This window comes from Chiroxiphia lanceolata, chromosome 3 (genome assembly GCF_009829145.1).
Source record: "Chiroxiphia lanceolata isolate bChiLan1 chromosome 3, bChiLan1.pri, whole genome shotgun sequence".
In the NCBI taxonomy this organism is placed as follows: domain Eukaryota; kingdom Metazoa; phylum Chordata; class Aves; order Passeriformes; family Pipridae; genus Chiroxiphia; species Chiroxiphia lanceolata.
The window spans coordinates 1,238,548-1,259,859 of NC_045639.1; the positions used below are offsets into that span (position 1 = coordinate 1,238,548).

General features: G+C 47.9%; 2 protein-coding genes and 1 long non-coding RNA gene across 4 annotated transcripts in view; 1 reads left to right on the forward strand and 2 right to left on the reverse strand.

Moving 5' to 3' along the window:
- The window catches only part of PSME4 (proteasome activator subunit 4), a 47,801-nt gene extending 46,567 nt beyond the window's left edge, over window positions 1-1,234 (reverse strand). The window contains exon 1 of the mRNA XM_032682469.1: window positions 1,004-1,234. Within this exon, the coding sequence (XP_032538360.1) occupies window positions 1,004-1,176 (173 nt within the window). The 5' untranslated portion in view covers window positions 1,177-1,234. The remainder of the gene's footprint in view (window positions 1-1,003) is intronic.
- A 10,863-nt stretch (window positions 1,235-12,097) lies between these two features.
- LOC116784114 lies at window positions 12,098-20,930 on the reverse strand. Of its 2 annotated transcripts, XR_004355961.1 has the most exons (4): window positions 20,386-20,930; window positions 18,876-18,946; window positions 18,348-18,511; window positions 12,098-12,200 (listed from the first exon to the last, which is right to left on the reverse strand). It is a non-coding gene; the product is annotated as an uncharacterized LOC116784114 (long non-coding RNA). The 2 variants fall into 2 exon arrangements; XR_004355962.1 differs by lacking the exon at window positions 18,348-18,511.
- Window positions 20,886-21,312, forward strand: part of ACYP2 (acylphosphatase 2) — a 32,565-nt gene continuing 32,138 nt past the window's right edge. Inside the window, exon 1 of the mRNA XM_032682308.1 lies at window positions 20,886-21,036. Within this exon, the coding sequence (XP_032538199.1) occupies window positions 20,967-21,036 (70 nt within the window). The 5' untranslated portion in view covers window positions 20,886-20,966. The remainder of the gene's footprint in view (window positions 21,037-21,312) is intronic.

Consider the following 21,312-nt stretch of genomic DNA (forward strand, 5'->3'; position numbering starts at 1 on the left):
CGAAAAAAATGGCTTAGGGAAGGAGGGAAGTTGTAAGTGAAGATCTTGAAACGGTACAAAATACAGGTATTCCATCGCTCCCGGCACGTAGGAAACGCTGGTTCTAAAGGCACACACGGCATTCAGCAGAATAACGTGATAAACATCCACAGAAGTTACTGATTGAAGCTACAGGAGTCACTGTCATGTGATGCCACATCCAGAGCCAGGGTGCCCAAAAAGAAAAAGGGCCAACCACACTTCGTAAAACTCACAAAGAGAAACCTGTATGTAGCACCGGGTGCTACCTATGAAACCAACGGGGCTTTATCTGTATCAAAACCACCTTCCCAGCACGCACAGCAGAGCTAAAATCAGCATAAACTAGACCGAGCAAGATATCAAGGGCACCAGGGGTGTTTACACAGCATTGAGCCAGAATTTAATCCCGCCAGCACCGACCCAACAAATCGCCCGCCTCGAGAAAGACTTTGTGCCCCTTTACAGCAGAAGCCACACAGAGACGGCACCAACCACAACTTCCCTAGGAAGGCAGGAGGCGAAACAGGTGGCCGAGCAGGAAGAAAAAAAAAAAAAAATAAAAAAAATTTAAAAACGGCAGAACGAACGAACGAACGAACAAACGAACGCGCGAGTGCTCGATTCGCGAAACCGGGAAGTTTCCGAAGCGGCGGACGGGGAGCCACCTTTGTCCCCGTTCGGGGATGTGGCGGCGCCCCTTGTGCGGGCCCGGGGCGAGCGGGGCCGCAGGGGCAGAGGCCGGAGGGGCCGGAGGGGCCGGGGCAGAGGCCGGAGGGGCCGGGGCAGAGGCCGGGCGGGACACCGCGCCGTGCCCGCCCCGAGCGGCGCCCGCCGCGCCGTTATGCGGGAGGCGGCCCGCAGGGGGACGGGCAGGGAAAAGAGGGGGGACGGGCGGGGGGAAAGGAAGGGAGGGGAAGGGTCTGCCGCGCCCGCCCGCAGCCCGAGGCCCCGCTGCCCGCGCCCGTCCCGCCCCGGCGCTCACGTCGAGAGCTTCCTGGTCCAGAAGAGCCCGCCGGGCCAGAGCTCCTGCAGCTGCACGGCGCGGGCCAGGTTGCCCTTGATGTGCCGGAGGAAGCGGGCGGCCTCGGCCTCCAGGCGCTCGCCGTAGGGCAGCAGCTTGTTGTAGACGATCTCCTTCTGCGGCGGCCGGGCCATGTCGGCGCTGCCTGCCCCGGGAGGGCCGGTGGTGACCGCGGCCGCCGCGCCCCGCCCGCCCCGCTCCGCGCCGCTCACTTCCGCCGGAAGGGGCCGCGGGGCGGCTCCGGGAGCGCCGGGACGGGGCAGCGGCACCGCCGGGACGGGGCAGCCCCTGCGCGGGGGGAGGCGCCCGCCCGGGCTCCGCGCTCCTGCGGGTGGCTCCGGAGCCCTTTCGCCGTGGAGCCGCCGCCCGCGTGATTCGGGGAGAACCCTTCACCACCACCACCCCCCCCCGGCTGCGCGCGGAGCTCCCCGCCCGAAAAGTCCCCGGGGCTTGAGCCGCCGTGCCCGCGGGAGCTCAGGGCAGCGCCGGCAGCGCCCCGGGTGACACGGCCCGGCCGGGTCACGGATGACCTCACGGGTCTCTCCCCGGCCTAATTGATGCGGCGGTTCCGTAATTAGCCCCGCGGGTTTGATAGCAGATTGCGCGGCCGCCTGTAAGAGGCTTATTTGAAATAATAGCGCCAGCCGGGGAGGGCAGAGCTCGCCGGCGGGCCGTGGGTGTGGGATAAACGCTGATGGATATGTGATAGCGCCGCCGGTACCGCCGATAGCTGTTATCTCCAGCTGTCCGCAGTAGAATTGTTAATTGAATTTCCCCTCAAGAATTATTGCGTCGTGGCCGTACGACAGCTGCAAACTGATTAGGTTTAAAGCTACTGACAAGGGCAAATCCTGTTTTGTGATCCTTATGCTCAAACTAGCTCTTCTTAAAATTAAAAAAAAAAAAAAAAAGGCTAACTAAATGCTGGAACACGTTAGGGGGAGGAGAGATGCCCCAGGAAACCTAAATATGACAAGCAAAGGCATCATCACGGCATTTTCCTGAGGAGTGCACTCACACCATCTGTGCTTCTCGCCCTCCCAGACCTGTGTTTTTAATAAAGGGAGCTCAATAATTTCGTTCAGTGTCCCAGACTTTTGAAACACCTCTCCATTCCTAGAAGAACTCCTATCCCGTGATCCTGGAAAATACACATCAACTTTCACATGATTACAAAATAGCTGGACTTTGTTATCATTTTTGTTGTGATTTGGAGGGTGTTTGCTGCCGTCTTTCACAGGGACTTTATGATTTTGTTGCCTCATATCTACATGAGGCAAAACAATTCTCTGCCCTTTTCTGGCCTCAGTTACAAATGAAACTTGATCGTGATCAAATTTCTATGGGGATAAAGAACACCTTGGTTTAGTGTTTTGCTGGTGAAGACAACAGGCAAAATTAATATGAAATGAGTAGTTTTATCACCAATTCACACAAGGATAAATTGGATAACTGGCCCAGAAGCTGTAATAAAAACCCAATATATCTGTGAAATATACATGTATTGAAACTGAAAAGTCTAAAATTACCTATTTTCTATCACTTACACTCAATTCTTAATATTTAATATGCAATTGCAACGGTGATTTGTTCAAACAGACATTTTCAGTGGGGGGAAGTGTTTTGTAAATTTGAAGCAGGTAGAGTTTGTTTGGACTTGGAGGAAAATAAAGTCCAAATTATACTCCAGTTTTCTGCAGTTGAAGTTGGCAGATACATAAGGAACTTCAAAGCTGCATTCTGTTGCTTCATAGCCACGTTATAAAAAAAATACTCCTCCCCTTTCTGACTCAGGTTGAAACTGAAGCTTGATCTTTCACACATTTTGGAGTATTTTGCAACGTGAGTGAGCACCTCTGACCTCAGGGAGCATATTTTGTCTGAACCAACAAGCCACCTCCTCATCTGTGACCTCAGACACACAAGTGCCTTCCACCAGAATGAAACACTTACCTGTTGGGGGGAAAAACATGCCAAGTGTACACTTCAGACTGTCATCCTACTAACTCCTCCTTCTCAGGAATATGATTCCTCTTTTCAGAGTTTGAAACAAGGGAAAAGGAGATTCCTAGTCTACTCATAATTACAATAGTAAGCAGACATACAGTACTTGCATTTTGAATGTATTTCCTGCATATCGATCAATTTAATAATTACAGTTAACAATTATTTTAAAAACTTATCCTTTCCCTCTCTTCATTATGCTGCCTTTCTGCTTTATAAAATGGGTACAAAAATGATAAATTTTGCCAAGTGAGTCAAAAATAAACACGTTCTTCGAGTTTGCAATGTGTTTTGGCTGCAGCAGTGTGTGAGAGCACATTTGGTTCCCGAGTCACATGACGGAGGACGGGCCTTTCATAACACAGGACCTGTCTGTGCTTCTTGCATCAACAGCTTTCTCCTCTCTTATCAAGTAGGAGGAAGAATGTGAGTTGCCAGCAACCCAAATGTGGCTGCCACCTGTTGGTTTTGGCACTAAATCCCGAGAGCTGATGAAGCTGGGCGTTGTAGTTGCGAAGAAAATACAACCTTTCCATTCATGAGCAGTTTTGGGTGGTGACAGTGGCTCGGGGCACGCTGGGGGTTGTTCACATGGGTGCCTGGGGGAGCCAACACCAGCACTAGCACAGGGATTTGGGAACTTGTCACTTAGCCTTAACCCTGGTTTCCACTGTCTCAGCTCTCCAGCGACTGCTTTTCTTACAAAGGAGCCCTGGCACAGTTTTCCCAGAGAAGCTGTGGCTGCCCCAGCCCTGGGAGTGTCTAAGGCCAGGTTGGAGCAACCTGGGATGGTGGAAGGTGTCCCTGCCCACGGCAGGGGGTGGAACTGGAGGATCTTTAAGCTCTCTTCCTATGGAGTTCAGGAACGACGCACAGACGATCAGTGCGATCAAAGCGATGTCCAATTTATTATTTAAATGACTTTTATACAGTTTAGTTTTCTCCAGGTACCTGCTTACAACGAGGTGATTGGGTAGCTCGGTCTGTGCACGTGTCTCACGCCTTCAGTTTATTGGTTCTGAAGCTCTGTCCACGCTGCCTGAGATCATTCTTGCCACCCAAAGTCCCTCCTGTCCATCTGCCTTTGGGGATTTTCCTGAGATTTTGCAGGTGTCCCTTTATCTCTAGTTTTCCCACAACTTTCAACTAGAAACACACGATTTTCTCGTCCCTTAACTATAAACATGCAGTATTCACCCAGCTAACAGGTATAAACATTGCATGGTTTCAGTTTGTAAGTATAAACACACCGAGTTTTCACACAGTTTGCAACTTTCAAAGTTATGTCAAGCAGTCCTAGTTCTTCTCAAAAATATGGGTTGTTCAAAATATGTCCATTTTCCTGCAAATACTCTACAAATCCCCCGGCTTGTTTTGAACAATCCATATTTACTTGGAAACTTTGTGGAACATTTTCATTACACATTGTAAAGCACAACTAACAGTTACTACACAACAAATTATAGCTATCAAAAGTGTCAACCCCTAAATTACTGATCCTTTCACCCAACCAGTGATGCCAAACTTGCCTAGCCAGTTGGACAATTTGTCCTCCTCACAGGTGACGTGAGACATGCGCTCCTTCATCTCTCAGAGCTGTGCAGAGATGCTTTCTGAGTGATCAGATAGATTCATGCAACACATCCCCTGGAATTCTTGACACCCATGCCCTTGTGCTAATAACAAAAAGTCAGTAGCAGCCCTATTTTGTAACAGAGCATGCCCTATACTATTTAAATCCACTAACAATCCTAATAAAATTCTAAAGGTGCTGTTGGCCTGCTTTAAACTCCAGCATGCAAACTTCTTCATCTGAGCAGTCACCCGCTGCAGCTCCTCCTGGCAGAAAGAACGCAAGAGCTGAAAAGGCTGTGGGGGAGACAAAATCAAATTTATCATTACAATCTCCCGTAAATTGAAGTCCTCTCTTGGTCCTTGTCCTTCCTGGAAGGCCTAGTTACAACTGTCTTTGCTGGCTGATATGGCAAAACCAACCATTCCAAGACATTCAGTTTCTTATTTACCTGCTAACTGACAAATTAACCCAAGGGGGTGCTGTTTTTCCCCTCCCGAGTTAATAATCATCACAGTCACTGCATGCTCTGCTATTATGTGATTGCTATATCCTGAAGCTACTTTGCCTGCTGTTTTTTGTAAAGCCTTCTTTCTCAGTGCAGTGAGTTCCTTGTACTCATCTGCATCAGTAGATGCACCCAGCAGTGGCATAAGAGGACGTATGTCGTCGTTGGTGATTCCACACACAGGTCTAACCCTCTGAATATCTCCCATTAGTTGCTGCACATCTGCTGAAGTTGATAATTGTGTGTTTACATCAATTTTCTGGGGGCGCACTGTTCCCTGGGTGATGATCCATCCCAGACACTTCCACGGATCGCTTTTCTGGGGCAATTTTTAACCCTCGCTTCTCCAGCTGTACCTGCAACTCAGCCACGATCAGATTTACCTCCAGCTGTTTTCCTGCAATCAGAGTATCATCTACCCAGTGATACACTAGCAAATGGGGATGTTCCTTTCTGAAAGGCTGCAATGCCCGTGCAAGGTACATCTGACACAACGTGGGGGAATTTTTCATGCCTTGGGGCAGAGTCACCCAGTGATAAAGTTTGGCAGGTTCGGCCTCATTGGTGGAAGGCACAGTAAAGGCAAACCTCTCTGCATCCCGAGGATGCAAAAAGATTGTAAAAAAGCAATCTTTCAAGTCAATAATTACGATGTCCCAATCTTTTGGCATCATGACAGGGGATGGGAGTCCTGGTTGTAGCGCTCCCATGTCCTCCATGACCTCATTAATGGCACGGAGATCGTGTAAAAGACGTCACTCTCCAGACTTTTGGGGGGGATGGTAAAAATTGGGGTGCTCCAGGGACTAGTGGATGGCGCAATATGCCCTGCATCAAGTTGCTCTTGGACCGACAACTGAACAATCTGCAGCCTATCGCCTCCCACTGATTTACCCAGACGGGGGTGTCTGTCCTCCGCCTCAGTTTCAGGGTTGGCTGCCTCTCAGTGACCACCCCTAAAAAGGGTCTGTCACTAGCCTTGCTCCCAGCTGACCCAACACGTCCCTTCCCAGCAACGGAACGCGCAACGCCAGAACGTACGGCCTGGTTCTTACCCACCTGCCACCCTTAAAGTAAAAGGTTACCAGGTCACGGCTCACCCAGGTCTCTTGCACCCCGCCCACCCCCACCACACCCCCGGGGGCTCGTGCCAGAGGCCAAGCCGGTGGCCACTTGTGACGAGGAATAATTGAGACATCAGCGCCGGTGTCCAAAAGCATGGTCAGCTGGAGGGCCTGTATGCTAGGATGCAGTACCATCACTGATTCTTCTGGCTTTCCTCTTTTAATATCTACGGCCAATAACGCAGCTCCCTGAGGCCCACCACCCTTTTGACCTGCAGGACACCGAGCTTTAAAATGTCCCTTTTGCCCGCAGTTAAAGCATTTTTTCTCTGCCCTCCCTTTGCCTGGTTTATTTCTCTTTTGCACCAACGGCTTCGCTGCTGCTCCGACAGCTGTAGCCATGTAAGGAGCTTCCTCCTGTTGAATCATTCTGCCTGCAGCTTCTAATAACTGAGCCATCGTAGCACCTCGTGGCAGGTCACTCAAAGCTCGTTTAGTTTTTTCATTGCCATTGTCACAGGCTAAAAAGTCCAAAAATTTGGCCTTCATGTTCTCATCTAGGTCAGGATGGGTATTAATTGCATGATGCAACCGACCAATAAACTTCCCAAACGGCTCTGTTGGCCCCTGCCGCACTGCAGTAAAAGACAGAGCTGTCTTATCATCAGCCACTGCCTGTATTGCTTTTTGTGCCAGCTCCTGGCTGAGCTGCAACACTTCGTTTACAAATTGTACCTGCGAGTCTGCCCGTGCAAAAGGACCCGTTCCCGTAAGCATTTGAGTTGTTACCCCAAAGAGAGGATTCCCCTGCTGTCTGGGGGTCGCAGCTGCTGCATCACACCCTGCCTGCCATTTCTGATAAAACTCGAACTCCTGGTGGGGAGAGAGCAACGTGCTAACGATCATTTTTGTGTCACAGGGTGTCATAAACGTAGAAGAAAACAAATGCTGTAACAGGGATGTAGTATAACTCGATTTTAACCCATATTGAGTTATCGCAGCCTTAGCTTCTTTTAGCATCCAGTCTAAAGCCTGATATCTCCTGTTTCCCCCCCCGCCTAGTAAAACTGAAAGTGAGTTAGGAGTTAACAAAACCTCTCCCTCCATCATAGCATCTCGCATAATTCTCTCCCATCTCCGCGCCGGATCCTCCCTGCTCCGGCCAGCCCCTGGATTCCCAAACGGCAGATTTACGGATCCTCCCAGCGCGGTCCCAACCTCTCCCCCCTCCATGAGTGGATTTTGCGGAGGTGGCGGAATCGACAGAAAAGGGTTTGGGGGAGCCTGCGCCTGAGGAGGGATAGGGGGAACGGGCAGTGGCAGAGGGGGTGCAGAGGGCTCTTGCCGCCTCAGCTCTTTTTCTGCCCCAGGTGCCTCCAAAGCTTTCAATCTCCGCAGGAGTTCCTGCAGCTGCGCCTGGTCCTTTGAACCCCTCTGTCTGCCCTCGAAATCGGATTCTTCAGAATCCGGAGACGAAGGCACAGAGGGCGGCACGGCGGTGCGGGTAGGTCCGCGATTCTTCACCCCCCCCGTTTTTCCTCGCCGAGGCCGTCCCGCCGGGTTCGCCGGGGGAGCGGAGGCCGCGGCAGCTCCCGGCGGGTCGGGGTCGGCGTCGCGCGGCGATGACGTAGGAGGGCGCGACGGCGGCGGCTCAGCGCGGGTCACGGCGGGGGCGGGCGCAGGCGCGGTCGCGGCAGCGGCGGTCGGAGCGAGCGGCAGTGGCGCAGCGCTGGCCGGGCCGGCGGCGCTCGGCGGTGGGGGGGCGGCGGGACCGGGCACGGCTCCAGGCGGCGGCGCGGCAGCAGCCTCGGAGGGCGCGGCGGGAGAAGCGGCGGCGGCTCCCGGCCGAGGCGGGGCTGTGAGGGCTTTCCCGGCCCGGGCCCCGCGGCGGGGAGGGGGCGATGGCGCTGGCGGCGCTGCGGCTCCGGCAGAGCAGAGCCAGCGTGGCCGGGCTCGCCGCGGGCGGAGGCGCTGCACGGAGTGGGCTCCCCGGCGTCCTGCACGGAGCTGGAGCTCTCCGGGGCTGAGGACGGACTGCTGGGGCCGCTGGCTGACGGTCGGGCGGGAGCCTGCGGTTTGGAGCCGGCCGGCAGCGGGATCTGTGGGACGGTGAATAAAAAACTGAGAAGCCGACCCGCCCTCTTTGCTTTCAGGTTCACTGCTCGCTAACGCAGCATAGGCTGAGGCGGTAACTTGCCTCTCGGTTCTCACGGATTGCAGCGCATCGGTTAACAGTCGCCACGGTGTTGGGTAGCGAGCTGCGTCCTGAGATCCTTTGGTGATCTCTTCCCGCAGCTGCTTCCCTATATCTTCCCATACCGAGACTTCGAAGGCAGCATTTACTGTGGGGATACACCCCTTATCTCGGGCCCGATTTAAAAGCCCTTTGAGGGTACCTGCATCATAGCATGACCCTCTCTTAGAGAGAATATGCTGGAGGAGTTTAAGCACTGCTTCTTCCTCCTTGCTCAGTGCTGACCCCGTCTCCTCCCCAGCCGCTCACCTGATTAGGGTGAGATTCCAAACCGGCTGTGGCTCGAGCTCTTTCCCGGTTTCCTGCCCCCTCTTCCCTTTGTGGAAACTGTCCTCGGGGAACGGGGCACTCTGACGGCTCCCTGTCTCCCTTCGGGCGCCACCTACGGACGGCAGGAGTTCAGGAACGACGCGCAGACGATCAGTGCGATCAAAGCGATGTCCAATTTATTATTTAAATGACTTTTATACGGTTTAGTTTTCTCCGGGTACCTGCTTACAACGAGGTGATTGGGTAGCTCGGTCTGTGCACGCGTCTCACGCCTTCGGTTTATTGGTTCTGAAGCTCTGTCCACGCTGCCTGAGATCATTTTTGCCACCCAAAGTCCCTCCTGTCCATCCGCCTTTGGGGATTTTCCCGAGATTTTGCAGGTGTCCCTTTACCTCTGGTTTTCCCACAACTTTCAACTAGAAGCACACGATTTTCTCATCCCTTAACTATAAACATGCAGTATTCACCCAGCTAACAAGTATAAACGTTGCATAGTTTCACTGTTTGTAAGTATAAACACACCGAGTTTTCACACGGTTTGCAACTTTCAAAATAATGTCGAGCAGGCCTAGTGCTTCTCAAAAATATGGGTTGTTCAAAATATGTCCATTTTCCTGCAGATACTCTACACCTTCCAACCCAAACCATTCTGTGACGTTACAGTTTGGAAAAGAATAGCCAATCCAACAGGAGCTTCATGTTACCTGTATCCTACCTGTCTTTGTCTGTGACTCACTCATATCTCACAAATCCCCATGATACAAATAAAGAGGAATAACTTGCTTTTTTGAAGAGGATCCCTTTCCCTCATCCCAGTGTTTCTAAATTGGTCAGTCATCCAAAGCTGGCACTGAAAGGTGCCAAAGGGACAACTTAGAAACATGCCTGTCACATAAAGTTCTATTTTACTGAGAATTTGTCTCCTTGGGTGATGAGGACAAGAATGATTTCAGCCTCTGAACGAGGTGCCAAGGAACTTGAGCTTCCTGTGTAGTGTGGGACAGAAATAGGCTCTTCTAAAGCGTGATTCAGAGGAACTAATTTTAGGTCCCTAAAATGAGGCTGCCAAAATACTCCATGACTTGTTTCAAGTTGGGTGGGGAGGTGGGTTCAGTGTCACCTACAGCACAGAGGCTGAACATTGGGCTGTTTCTGTAATGCCTGGTTAAATCTACATGTTCCAATGTAAGTGGAACATTTCTCAGTTCAGCTGAGCAGAAATAAGAGGCACTTAGGAAGGGGTTAAAGTGTCATTATGGGCACCTACATAATTTGAAAAACTTTACTGCAGAGACAAGGCTGACCAAACACGTGCAACATTGTTATCCTGCACTTTACATTCCCAGTGGTTCATCCACCCTCAGTTGTATCCTTTCAGGAGATACTGTTCGGCCTCCGCTCTTTCCCAACTGAAGCTAGTGGGTTACTGTTCTTACAATGGACAGTCACTGCCTGTACAAAAACAGGACCTAAATCCTCCTTGGCGAAATAAATGAATTTACAGCAAGGCTTGTTTTCCCTCTCCACTTCCTGGATTTGTTCTCTTTGGGTGCCTTACTGCCCAAGATTTGGAAAGCAAAATTGTCTCGAATCTGCCTTTGACAGTCTGTTTCCTCCACATGTCTGAAACTCCCAAAGATATCCCTGGAAACTATTGTGCCTGCAGGGAGAAAAAGCAAGAGGCTTGAGCCTCATTATGAGAGAGAGGCTCCTTCCAAATTACTCACAGCCATTTGAAATACATAATAATTCCCTGGACGTGACAGAAATGCAGCCAACTTTGGGGAAAGAGACATTACTTTTTTTTTTTCTTCCCCCTTTTCCTCTTGAGCCACTGAGATGGATTTTTGCGTCTCGCTGTCTTGCCAAACAGAAACCAGCTGCAGAGGAGCACGTGACGACAGTGAACTCCCAAAGGTCAATCCTAGGGATTCTGCTGTTCTAGGAAAATCAAAGAAGCACAGTCGCTTGGCAGCCTGCAGCCACTCACACAGAAACTGCTCGTTGTGGACTGGGGTGTTCCAAACAGCTGCCTGTGTTTGCCAGGGCAGGACTGTGACACACTTTACCCGAGTGCTTGGGTAGCTGATCGTATTTATTGTTTTTTCAGTGGCCAGTGTGTCTCTTGCAGCTTCATCTGCAGTTCCCAGTCCTCCGGTTTGTCTATTCATCATCAAAAGGAGACATTGGCAATGGCTATTAAAGGAAAAAAAACCATATAGTATTTGTTCTCCCAAGCCAGGATAAATCAAATAACAGCCAAAAACCTTTGCTCAGGTTTCCAGCCTTGTTTCAAGCAGCATTCAGCACAAATAACTGCTGTGTTTATCACGGCCTTGGCTCCAGTGGTTGTTCAGGCTTTGATTCTTTGGGTGGATTGAGTGTTCACTGTTTGGACGTGTGGATCAGGAATATTTAAATATTTACGAATTCTGGAAGAGGAGCAAGCTCACTTAAACATTCCCTTAAGCAATCAGTCCTTTCTCTCCTGCTCAAGAATTACTTATCCTTTGCTCCGGGTTGCGTGCATGGAATCTGCACGGGAGACTTCCTGGCACGTTTCTAAAGCAGCAGCTTCTCTCCTGGGACGTTGTGGAGAGACACCCAGCAGATTAACAACCCTCTGAGAGGATCACATGGAGCAAACTCGGAGCTGTCTAGGATTCATTTGGGCTAACGTGGCACGTTGTTTATGCCCACGTCCCAGTAATGTGGGGATAATAACTGTAATTGTGTCAGGGGCGTGATTATGGCAATGCCAGTCCTGCTGACTAACGCTGAGATTCAAAGAACTCCAAATTGGTCTGTTGTTGTCTCAGGTGTCCCATCAAGAAGAGCTCAAGATGAAACGATGACTGTAAATTAACAGCCTTGGAAATATAACTGTCAGAAAGGCTGTTTAGGGTAGAAGGAATGTTCCAATTAAAGAACACTGTAGGCCTGTAAATTCAGAGAAACCCCCGGGGAGAGGGGAAAGCCTCTTTTGCCACGTTTGTATGTTGTTACTTTGAGGCCAAGCCCAGTGGAAAACTGGTTTAGTCCAAAGCCATCAGCTGCCCTTCTGCTGGGCAAAGCACCAAGAACTGGGGGAAAGAACTAAGGGGGTTTAAAAAATCGAGTGGGAAAGACAATCTGCCTGGAACAAAAAGAGCAGAAAAAACCAGCTTGTAATCCGCAGAGAGGGCTCTGCAGGACAATCTGGTGGGCGTCGACTGTTGATGTGATACCACTATCTCCAACCCCCGTGTGTTTTCCTGCTCAGTAGCACTGAAAGGGATGGATGCAGAACCTGATTGATGCTTGCCTGGCTTTGCCAAAAGCACGCTCAAATCCTGTAACCGTGCTCTGAATTAATCTGCTCTGAATTAAACTCCCCAGACATAGCTGGGGAGATGGTTGTCCCTGGAGATTCCAGCTCCCTTCGCCCGGGAAAGATGGAGCCATCAGCATTTCTGGAATGGTATTAGCAGGAGGCTTGACAGGCTCTGAAATTAGAAGAAACTGGGTCAGAGTCACTCCGGTTATCCCCAGATATCCCCAGCAAACAACCCGGTGCCATCACACCTCTGAAGGTATGGTGGCACCCACCAGCTCTCCAGGAGCTTCTCAGGGAGCAGCAGGTCCCATCAGGGTGGCTTTGTTTAGTATTTCCTCTTGGCTGCCTCACTGGGACTTTTTAAAACTTGAATATTCACTTAGATATTCTATTTTCTCTCTGGGCTCCCAGCCTCTGTGCCTTTTTCTCTCTCCAGCCCCTGCAAACGTTTATTTTCTCCAGGACAGCTTTCAGTTTCTTTCAGACTGACCTCGGCCTTTGCTGCGGAAATGTGCGAGAACATTTTCCTGTGACAAGACTAAAACTGAGAACCAAAGATTAAGAACTGGCTGTGCACACAATCTCACTTCCCCCCTGCACATTCTCCCCTTGCTTCAGTTCACAGGCAGACATCCTGAGTCACGGGCTATGTCGTTGTGCTTAATGGTGCTAAATTGGTTTTCCAACTCCTCATTCATCTGCTTTTTAAGCTCATTATGTTTTCTGGCATCGTGTTCTGCAGCCGCAGTTTCTGATTCATGCACAGTGGGAAAAGTTGTTCCCTTTTGATTGTCATAAAATTTTTATCTGGTGATTTATTTTTTTGATGCCATGAGTTTTCCTATGGGAGAAATAACGAGGCCTCTTCACCATCCATGATTACATAGACCTGTGTCGTCCGCAAAAATCACAGTCAAGAGAATCTTCCTTTGTCCAGATGCTGATTTTCACCAAATTCATCACAAGTTAATGTCTTTAAAACATACCTTTGGCTGGAGTTCATCAGCAGATTCAGACTTGGAGAATGATGTGGGAAGGTGAACACAATGAGTGTGCAAACAACGCTTCTTCAGGGAAGAACTGTGATTCTTACCTGTGTCCTCTTCCTGCTGCCAGGTCCTGCACCAGGGAGTTATGGACCATCTGAAACCCTGTAATAACAGCAGAGAGCTCATTTTGTCCACTTCAACACAAATTGTCACTTAAGCCTTTGAAGTTACCCAGTTCCAAGTATTGGAGTAGCAATCGGTTCAGTGAGACTTTCCCTGATGGCACAGGCTGCAGTGATACAGTTCAAGATCCCAAAATACTAATTAGGGTTTCTCTTTGCTGCTTGTGAGAAGAAATAAAGGCCTGATGCAGTTAAGGAGAATGAATCAAATGGTTTCACAGAGCAGCAGAATGTAATAGCTGTCAACCCACCTCCCTGACAAACCATTCCTTTACCAGCCCACGCTCTTTTGTGCATTCTTAGATCTTTTGTAGAGCCCTAAATCCTCCCCAGATCTGACAGTATTGTTCTGGCAGCTGTGGGAAGGGTGATGCTTACATTTCCTACATTTCAAAGGGAATAAAGAACTCACTGCCTTAAATGACCACATCTCATCCTCAGAATGTTGTGCAAGGAGGGAAAATATAAGTTTCAGCAGCACCTCAATGTGCCCCTCGAATTTTAATGAGTTTCCTGTGAATGGGTATTGCATAAATCAAATGTCAGATGAATCTCCTGCTTTCCTGTCAAACCAGGTGATTAAGGCTTTGAATGTTCTCCTTCTAAATGTAGGAGGGAATTTTAACATTGTTTGCACGCAGAATAAACTTTCCCTGAATAACATCACTTCTACCTGTTTGTTAGTTCAGAATCTAATTTAGATAAAACACCCAGGTCTTGGATTCACAGAATCAAAGTATTAGTAGGGTTTAATTGTCCCTTTGTTCACAAACTGCTTATAAAGTTGGCTTTACATAAAATAACAATAAGTTACACTTATCCTCTGTAATGCCGTTATCCCCACTAAATTTAAATCCTTAAAAATGAAATAATTTAAATAATAATATTTAAATAATAATAATTATAGTAGGTAGGTCTGTGTTTAGATTTAATCACCAAACCAAGACTGACTTGACCCTTTATGCCAGCAGAGGACTGACAGATTTACCCCCAAGTTGCACCTGCTTCTCATGCTTTAGGACTCAATAATTTATCAGTCACATTTCTGTTTGATGTGAATTCTTTTTGCCATAGGACACATCAATTCACATGCTCATGTTTTAATTACCAACACTTTGTGGGTTAAGAGAACTCACAAGTGACGATGCAACTTTCCAGGGTTGGTTTCCTCACAGTAAGTATTTGTTTTTACCTAGTGGTTTAGCTCCTTATTATGATTTCAGATTAAAATTTTACTGCTTACCTGAAGAGTCTTTCTTTTTATGTGTCAGTGAAAACACTTTCAAAAGCTTAATTTAGACTGAAAAAATCTGCACTTTGTTTTCACGTGCTTTTGTTGGTGGAGGTTTAGGGTTTGTTGCCTTAGAGGAGTGTGAAAAAATGTTAAACAAACCAAGGACTTTGACAAGGTAATGATAAAAACGTGTTGAAAAGCAAACAGAAGTTTAGTTTCATCAAATATTCATATATTTAGAAGATGTCAAACAAAACTATCGAGCTGTGAATTAGGGTCACAAGCAAAAGAACTTTGGGCATTGCTACTCTGACTTAAAAAATAAAAGCTCCTTTCAGAGAAACAGGCAGTTGACAGGACTTCATGCCCTAGACAGAATCAGGATATAACACAAAAATAAACTCAAACTAACACAAAACCTACACCACGTGGTCTGGCCACAGGGAAACAAGGGGCTCACAATTTTGTATCTATCACTAGAGAACTCGGGTTACTTTATGTAAGCAGTCCAGGATTTTGGAGCACGAGAGGGACAAATTTAGGTCCCTGCACACAGAGTTTGGCTGCAGCCCTGCCACCTGATCTGTGTGGGCAGGATTCTCCCCCTGCACTTGCCTGAGTGGGCTGCACAGGTGGGGGTCCTCCCACACGGATCGGGTTCCTGCCTCGGGCGTTTGTCTCACAAATGGATCACGAGACAAGTGCTGTAAGCAGGTCACCTGCCTGTGCTCTGGGCACACTGGAGATTCACCTGTGGAGTCATCAATCACTCAGCCACCAAGCCAGCATTGCAGCAATTGTTGTTTGCTGTCTGCCCATTATTACTGCCCCATTGTTATTTTTTGTTTGTCCAGAAGGCAATCAAACCCTCTTTCGAAACCAAACACAGTATTTCTTTCAACCTCTCCTCTGAGGTTTTTCTTTAGGCCACACAGCAATAACTGAAACATAAGTAACCAGGTAGATTCTCCTCAAAGGTTTTATGAAATTTACGTGCTTGAATTTAAATTTTCACAGTTCTGCTGCACAGAGTAAGTTTCCATTTATCCTACAGGTAAAGAACACAATTCCCTCCTGTGTTGTTCTGCTTTAACATGAGACTTCATTTTTGCCAGGCACTACTTTGTTTTGTGGCTTATTAACTTAGGTCCAGATGCTTTCTTTTAACAGACCCCCTTTTCCTACACAGTGCTCAGGCTCCCTGTGGTATATGAATATAAAGCCTCAAGCTTGACTTGAGCTGACACTTCTACATCCATTCCACCTGGTTTTTAATTCCCTCTAGGTGAGCTGACTCATGGCTGTTGGCAGCAGTGCTGGCAGACCCCTTCCAGGGGTCCCTTACAGCACCAGGAACACTCCCTTGTCTGGTGCTAAAGCTTATGGAGTAAAAGTCATTTTGTGTTTATTTCAGCAATCCCGCAACAAACCATTGTTTTATATCTTAGGCTGAAGAAGGCAGACTAAAGCTCTCTAAGAAGCCCTCTGTGAGTTTGCCTTGCACTTCAGGTTTCCAAACCTTATCTTTAGTGCTGGAAAGAAGAAAGTTACTGATAAGCAGTGAACTGCAGGAAAAAAAAAAATAATTGGGAGGTTAAGCCTTCAAAGGGTTTTCAGTGTATTTAGATGTGATGTAAATAAGGACTGCAAAAAAGGCCCTGAAGAAGCTTGTACAGCTTTGAAGCAGAGTCAGCAATCCTATTAACTTCCATTCAGAAATGAAGTTATGGGAGAAAATGCAACTTAGGAGAGGAAAACACCATATGGGAACAAGGAAAAGAGGAAGGGAAGAAGTTTGTAATTTTGCTTGAAAAAGAAAACACCAGAGAAAGGGAGTGCATTATCTTCAAGGAAAGAAAATAAAAACTGATGTACAATACAGCTTATAAAAAAGAGGTAGAAAAAAAAGAAAATGAAAAGGCCAAAATAAGCTTGCATAGCTTTTAACCTTCTTTCCAGGTATTCCATGCTCCCTAAGTAACAGCAAAAACCTGGCAAGGGCAGCAGTGGCTTCTTTTATTCAGAGGCCTTGGTGTCCTTTGGGAAAACACTCACCAAAATCACCTGGGGACCATTTGCAAAGTGACTCGGGTGTAGAGTTTGGTTCAGATACACAGAGTTGCACAGCTAAAGATAAATCAAGAGACCCTCACTCTAAAAGGCAGCAGGAGAGCAGCAATGCCATCATGGGCAGATTCTTTTATCAAATTATTGTTTAATGGTAGTGGCCGGTGTCAAGGGCGCTGATAGGTCTGATCTCCCCAGCCAGCCTCACCTGGGGCCCAACCAGCCTCACCTGGACCCAACCAGCCTCACCTGGACCCAACCAGCCTCATCTGGGGCCCAACCAGCCTCATCTGGGGCCTCACCACACCCCCTCTGCCCCTTGGTGCAGGAGCTGTATTTAAGCTCAGAACTGAAGAGAGCTCCTCCTTACAAGTCACAGGCAGACTTGTTTTCAGTGCTGGTTTCAGCTTTTCTTCTTGCCTGGACCTTATCTATAAGTTGTAGCTGTGTTTCCACCCCAGCTTTCTGCTCCTGGAGGGATCCTGCTGCCACCCCCTGGCTCTGTCTGCCCAGGTACTGTGAGACTGTTGTTACTGCTGTGCTGAGGTTGCTCCTTGCATTGCTGTTTGTGGTATTCCCTAATGTTTGGCTGCAATGGCACTATTATAGGTTTATGGTGTTTTCTAGTAATAATATTTCTTGTTCTGTCCTTTTTTTTTATGCAATGGCTAAAAACAACCTTGTGGGAAAATATTTCTGTACTTTGGAAGGAATTTTTTAAAGGTTTAATGCTCAGAGGAGGAGCAGAGTGCCTAGTGGTGAAATTGGCCTTGCCTACAATGGAGTTTTCCCAGTTGTAAAAAAACTTGCCAGGGAAATGCCTGTTTTAGGCAGCTTCCAGAACGGAGGAACCCTTGTGTACCAGCTGAGGTTGTAGCAGTAGCTGTTCTTTGATAAGGCTGTGCTGGGAGTGAAAGTCAATCTGCGTGTCAGAGGTGAGAATGCAAAGCAGTGTCTTCTGCAAGAGGCAGAAGAGTAAATGCTGGTTAGCCCAGACCTGAATTAGTAAGTGATCAGAACAGAAAAACTGAAATTGCTGAGGTGAAATGAGAGAGGAATCTTAAAGAAGTAATTTTTGTGAGTGTAGCAAAGGCCTGGGCAAATTAACAGCACGATGTTGCTGGAACTCACTGCAGCCTGGAGTTTCTCACTCAGATTGATTGTGACTGTTGCTGCTTTGCTTTAGTAACAAATAGGTTACCGTGATTTACTGAGTAGCAAACTGAGTCCGGCATGTGGCAACAGGGAAGCTGGCAGCACTCTGAGACTCTGGGGTTGTATCTCTAGGTGTTATTGCAGCACAAATTCTGTCCATCCCAAAATAACAGTTTGTTTGTTGCAGGTTCATGATCGTTTGCATTCCTCTGCAGCATAATCAGAGTGTGTCCTGTGCCTTAACAGCTGGAGCTGTTTAGGACTCCTTTACAGTCGGCAGTAGCTTTAGGAATTGTAACCAACTGATCCTCCTTAGGCCAATGTTGCCACTTGAGAATGAACACCTGGAAGTGGGAAGGGAATTCAAAGCTTCATGCAGACTGTGTTTCTTGGTAGTGTGTGCTAAAGCTTTTGTGTTAATTAAGGCATTGGAGTACTGTTTGATTTCTATTATTGATTACTTTGGCTGTAAAATATGAAATGTTTAAATGTCTCATCTTTTGGAGCTCTTCAGGCTCTGCTACTTGCCACGAAATAACGAGAGACATGAGCTTGTCTGGGGGGAAGGTGGTGAGATGTTCTTATGACAAATAAAAAAATCTCTTAAACTGACTTTTCTGAAACAAGACAGAGTGTGGAGTGTGGCTTTGTGGTATAATTAGGCTGCTATTGTAAATCTATTTTTTTACCTGTCTTGCTCTCCACTGCTGCCAGATGGCAGCAATTTACAAAGCATTTTCTGTTTGTCCTGTGTCCTATTCTTCTTTCTGTCGAATCCTCCTCTTTCAAAACAAAATAGTGCTGATTCCACAGGAGTGGAATGTGATGATGATGATGATAAAATGTATGGCCCCTGTAAAAGGCAGGGCTTTCATGTGTCATATAGTTAATGACAAAACTTGGTCTGTTGTGTTCCTATTTGCTGTGATACTGCAAGTTTTCTGATTTATGTGAATATTTGTGTTCTGTGCTGGATTGGGTGGCTGTTTATCTAGTTAACTGGTGTGTCTTGAAAAAGTAATTTTATTATTTCTCCAGAGCTTTATGTATTTTTAACCTCCCTCTAGTGTTGAGATCCAAACCTGTGAACAGTTTGGGTTCTGCTGCATTGCTGTAGGACAGAAATCTCTACGTGGAAGGGAATTGTTTAATGGGGAAAGCAAATAAAATTATTATTTTGATTTTTGTTGTGAGGTTTGCAGTTAACTTGCCTTTACCTGCTGAGTAGGAGAAGGTTGAGTTTATCTTCTCAGGCTGGTTAAATGCTGTTTCTCTGAGGAAATGATACCTGGAAAAAATACAAATCTCAATTTAGTTGCTTCCAACTATCACTTTTTGCAAGGGTACATAGGGAGATTGTTGGGAGTTATAAAAAATCCTTCAGAGTTTTGTTCTCTCCATAGAGAGTGAGGGTAAAACTTTCCTTTTGTGGATGGACAATTATCAGTGCACGTTCTGCCAACTCCTTCCCATCCAGGAATTGCTTCAAAACTGGACTTGGGTAAAGAGAAGGTGGCTTTGCACAGAAAATGCTGTTAAACTTTCCAGTAAAGAGATTTATGTGTGATTTGTAGCCACCTTCTTCTGTGTTGTGTTTTTAAGTGAAGTTGCTTATCTTAGGCTGCAAAATATTTACAAATCCTGAGGAATCTGTTATTTTCCTAGAGGGAGTTTCTATTTTCTGAAAGAACTTTGTCAATAACCTGTAAATATTTATTAAACTCCATGTGCTGGTGCCACTCCTCTGGTTAATTTAGTACACAAAATTGACTGTGTGGGAAATCAGGGTTTGGTTCCCATTTGCTGGGATACTCTTTCATTTAAAAACACTCAGAGCAAACAAGTTGTTTTCAGTTTCTGCTGGTTTGTTTCGTGTTGGAAATCAGTGTCTTCTTCTGATGTGGGAATAATGTGGCAATGCTGAAGTTGAAGTATGGGTTATTAATTTAGGGATCCTAGAAACTCCCTCTAGTGTTGAGATCCAAACTTGTGAACAGTTTGGGTTCTGCTGCATTGCCGTAGGACAAAAAGTTGTATGTGGAAGGGAGTTGCTTAATGAGGAAAGCAAATAAAGTTATTTTGATTTGTGAAGTCACAGTTAACTTGTCTTTACCTGCTGAGTAAGAGAGGGTAGAGTTTATCTTCTCAGGTTGGTTAAATGCTGTTTCTAGTGTAAAATTCTGCTTGAAAATGCCTTTTTTTTTTTTTAAGCAAGTATGGTGAGGGAAGAGTCAAACTGCAAGCAGACACAGAACACTCTGGAGAAAAACCTTTGTGGTGTTTGGTTACAGATTCAGCTTACCAAACAGCCAATTTTTGACTTTGCTTTTGCACATGTGGCATATAGATAAAAAAAATTTACGTGGTGGCACTTCTGGAAAGGTTTGCTAATGAAAACTGGAAGTTGGGTAAATAGTTTGCATGAGGTGAGTTTCCTGTCTCAAAGATCTGCTGCTCCAGCACAAGGACTGAACAGGGAACAGAAATGGGCTGATAAATCTCTGGCTGAAGGCTGAAGTCATGTGGAGATGTGAGGGAAGTCTGTCACGCAGCTTTGATGGGGATGGATGCCAAAGATAAACGCAGGGGGTTTTTTTGCTGTGTTTTAGCTTTCAACCACGTAACTTTCCACATTATCAGGCAAAATTACCTCGGTTCAGCCATGTATGGAGAACACTTTGTCTGGATGATTCCTGTACATCCCTGAAAAAGCTTAATACTGTTTACCTGTGTGCTGGATGCTTGAGGCGGTAACTTCAGGTGAGTGAATACGCGGCAGCGGCAGTCCTGGGATTGGAGGTGGTGATGTTAAGACTGTTCTCTCAAGGTATTTCCAATTTCAAATAGAAGCGAGAATAACATATGAGGGCTCTGACAGACACGCTGTGGCCGCTTGTGCTACCGACGGGGCGCTCGGGGGCTGTGGCTGCCCCTCAGGGCTGCGGCGCCGGGACCCTCATGCCCTCGGTCCGTGAGGGGTTCTCCCTCCATTCACAGGACGAGTGCTGTCACCCGTGAGGGGTTCTCCCTTCATTTACAGGACCAGCGCCGTTACCCGTGAGGGGTTCTCCCTCCATTCACAGGACGAGCGCTGTCACTCCTCGCTGTTAGGTGTTCTCCCCTCACAGAGGGGCCGGTGCATCCCTGCCTGTCAGGGCTCGGTTCGGGGGTGCCCTGACTCCCTCCCTCACATTCCCGCGAGGCGGCCGCTGACGCGGGAAGGTTGAGCCTCGCGCGCTCCCGTCCGGGCGCCGCCGGCCCGCGGAGCACCGGGCACCCACCGCAGCCGCTCTTCCTCCGGCGCTGCCATGTCCGCCCTGGCCAAAGCCTCCGGCGCGCTCAAGTCGGTGGATTACGAAGTGTTCGGGCGAGTGCAAGGTAATGGCGGGCTGAGGTGAGGCGAGGTGCGCTGAGGGGGCGAGGGGCTCCCCGGTGAGGCGGCGGTGGGGACCGCGCATGCGCGAGGCTCGAGCGCCCTGAGGGGAGAGGCGGGAACGTCGTGAGGGGAGAGGCGGGAGCGGCAGCCCCGGCTCGTCCCTGTGGGACGGGAAAGGGTAAAAAAATAAAAAAAATTTTAAAAAGGAAAAAAAAAAGTTGCAAGTGCTCCCCAGCTCTAAGGCTCGGCTCCCCCGAAAGCACAGGCGGTTCTATTCG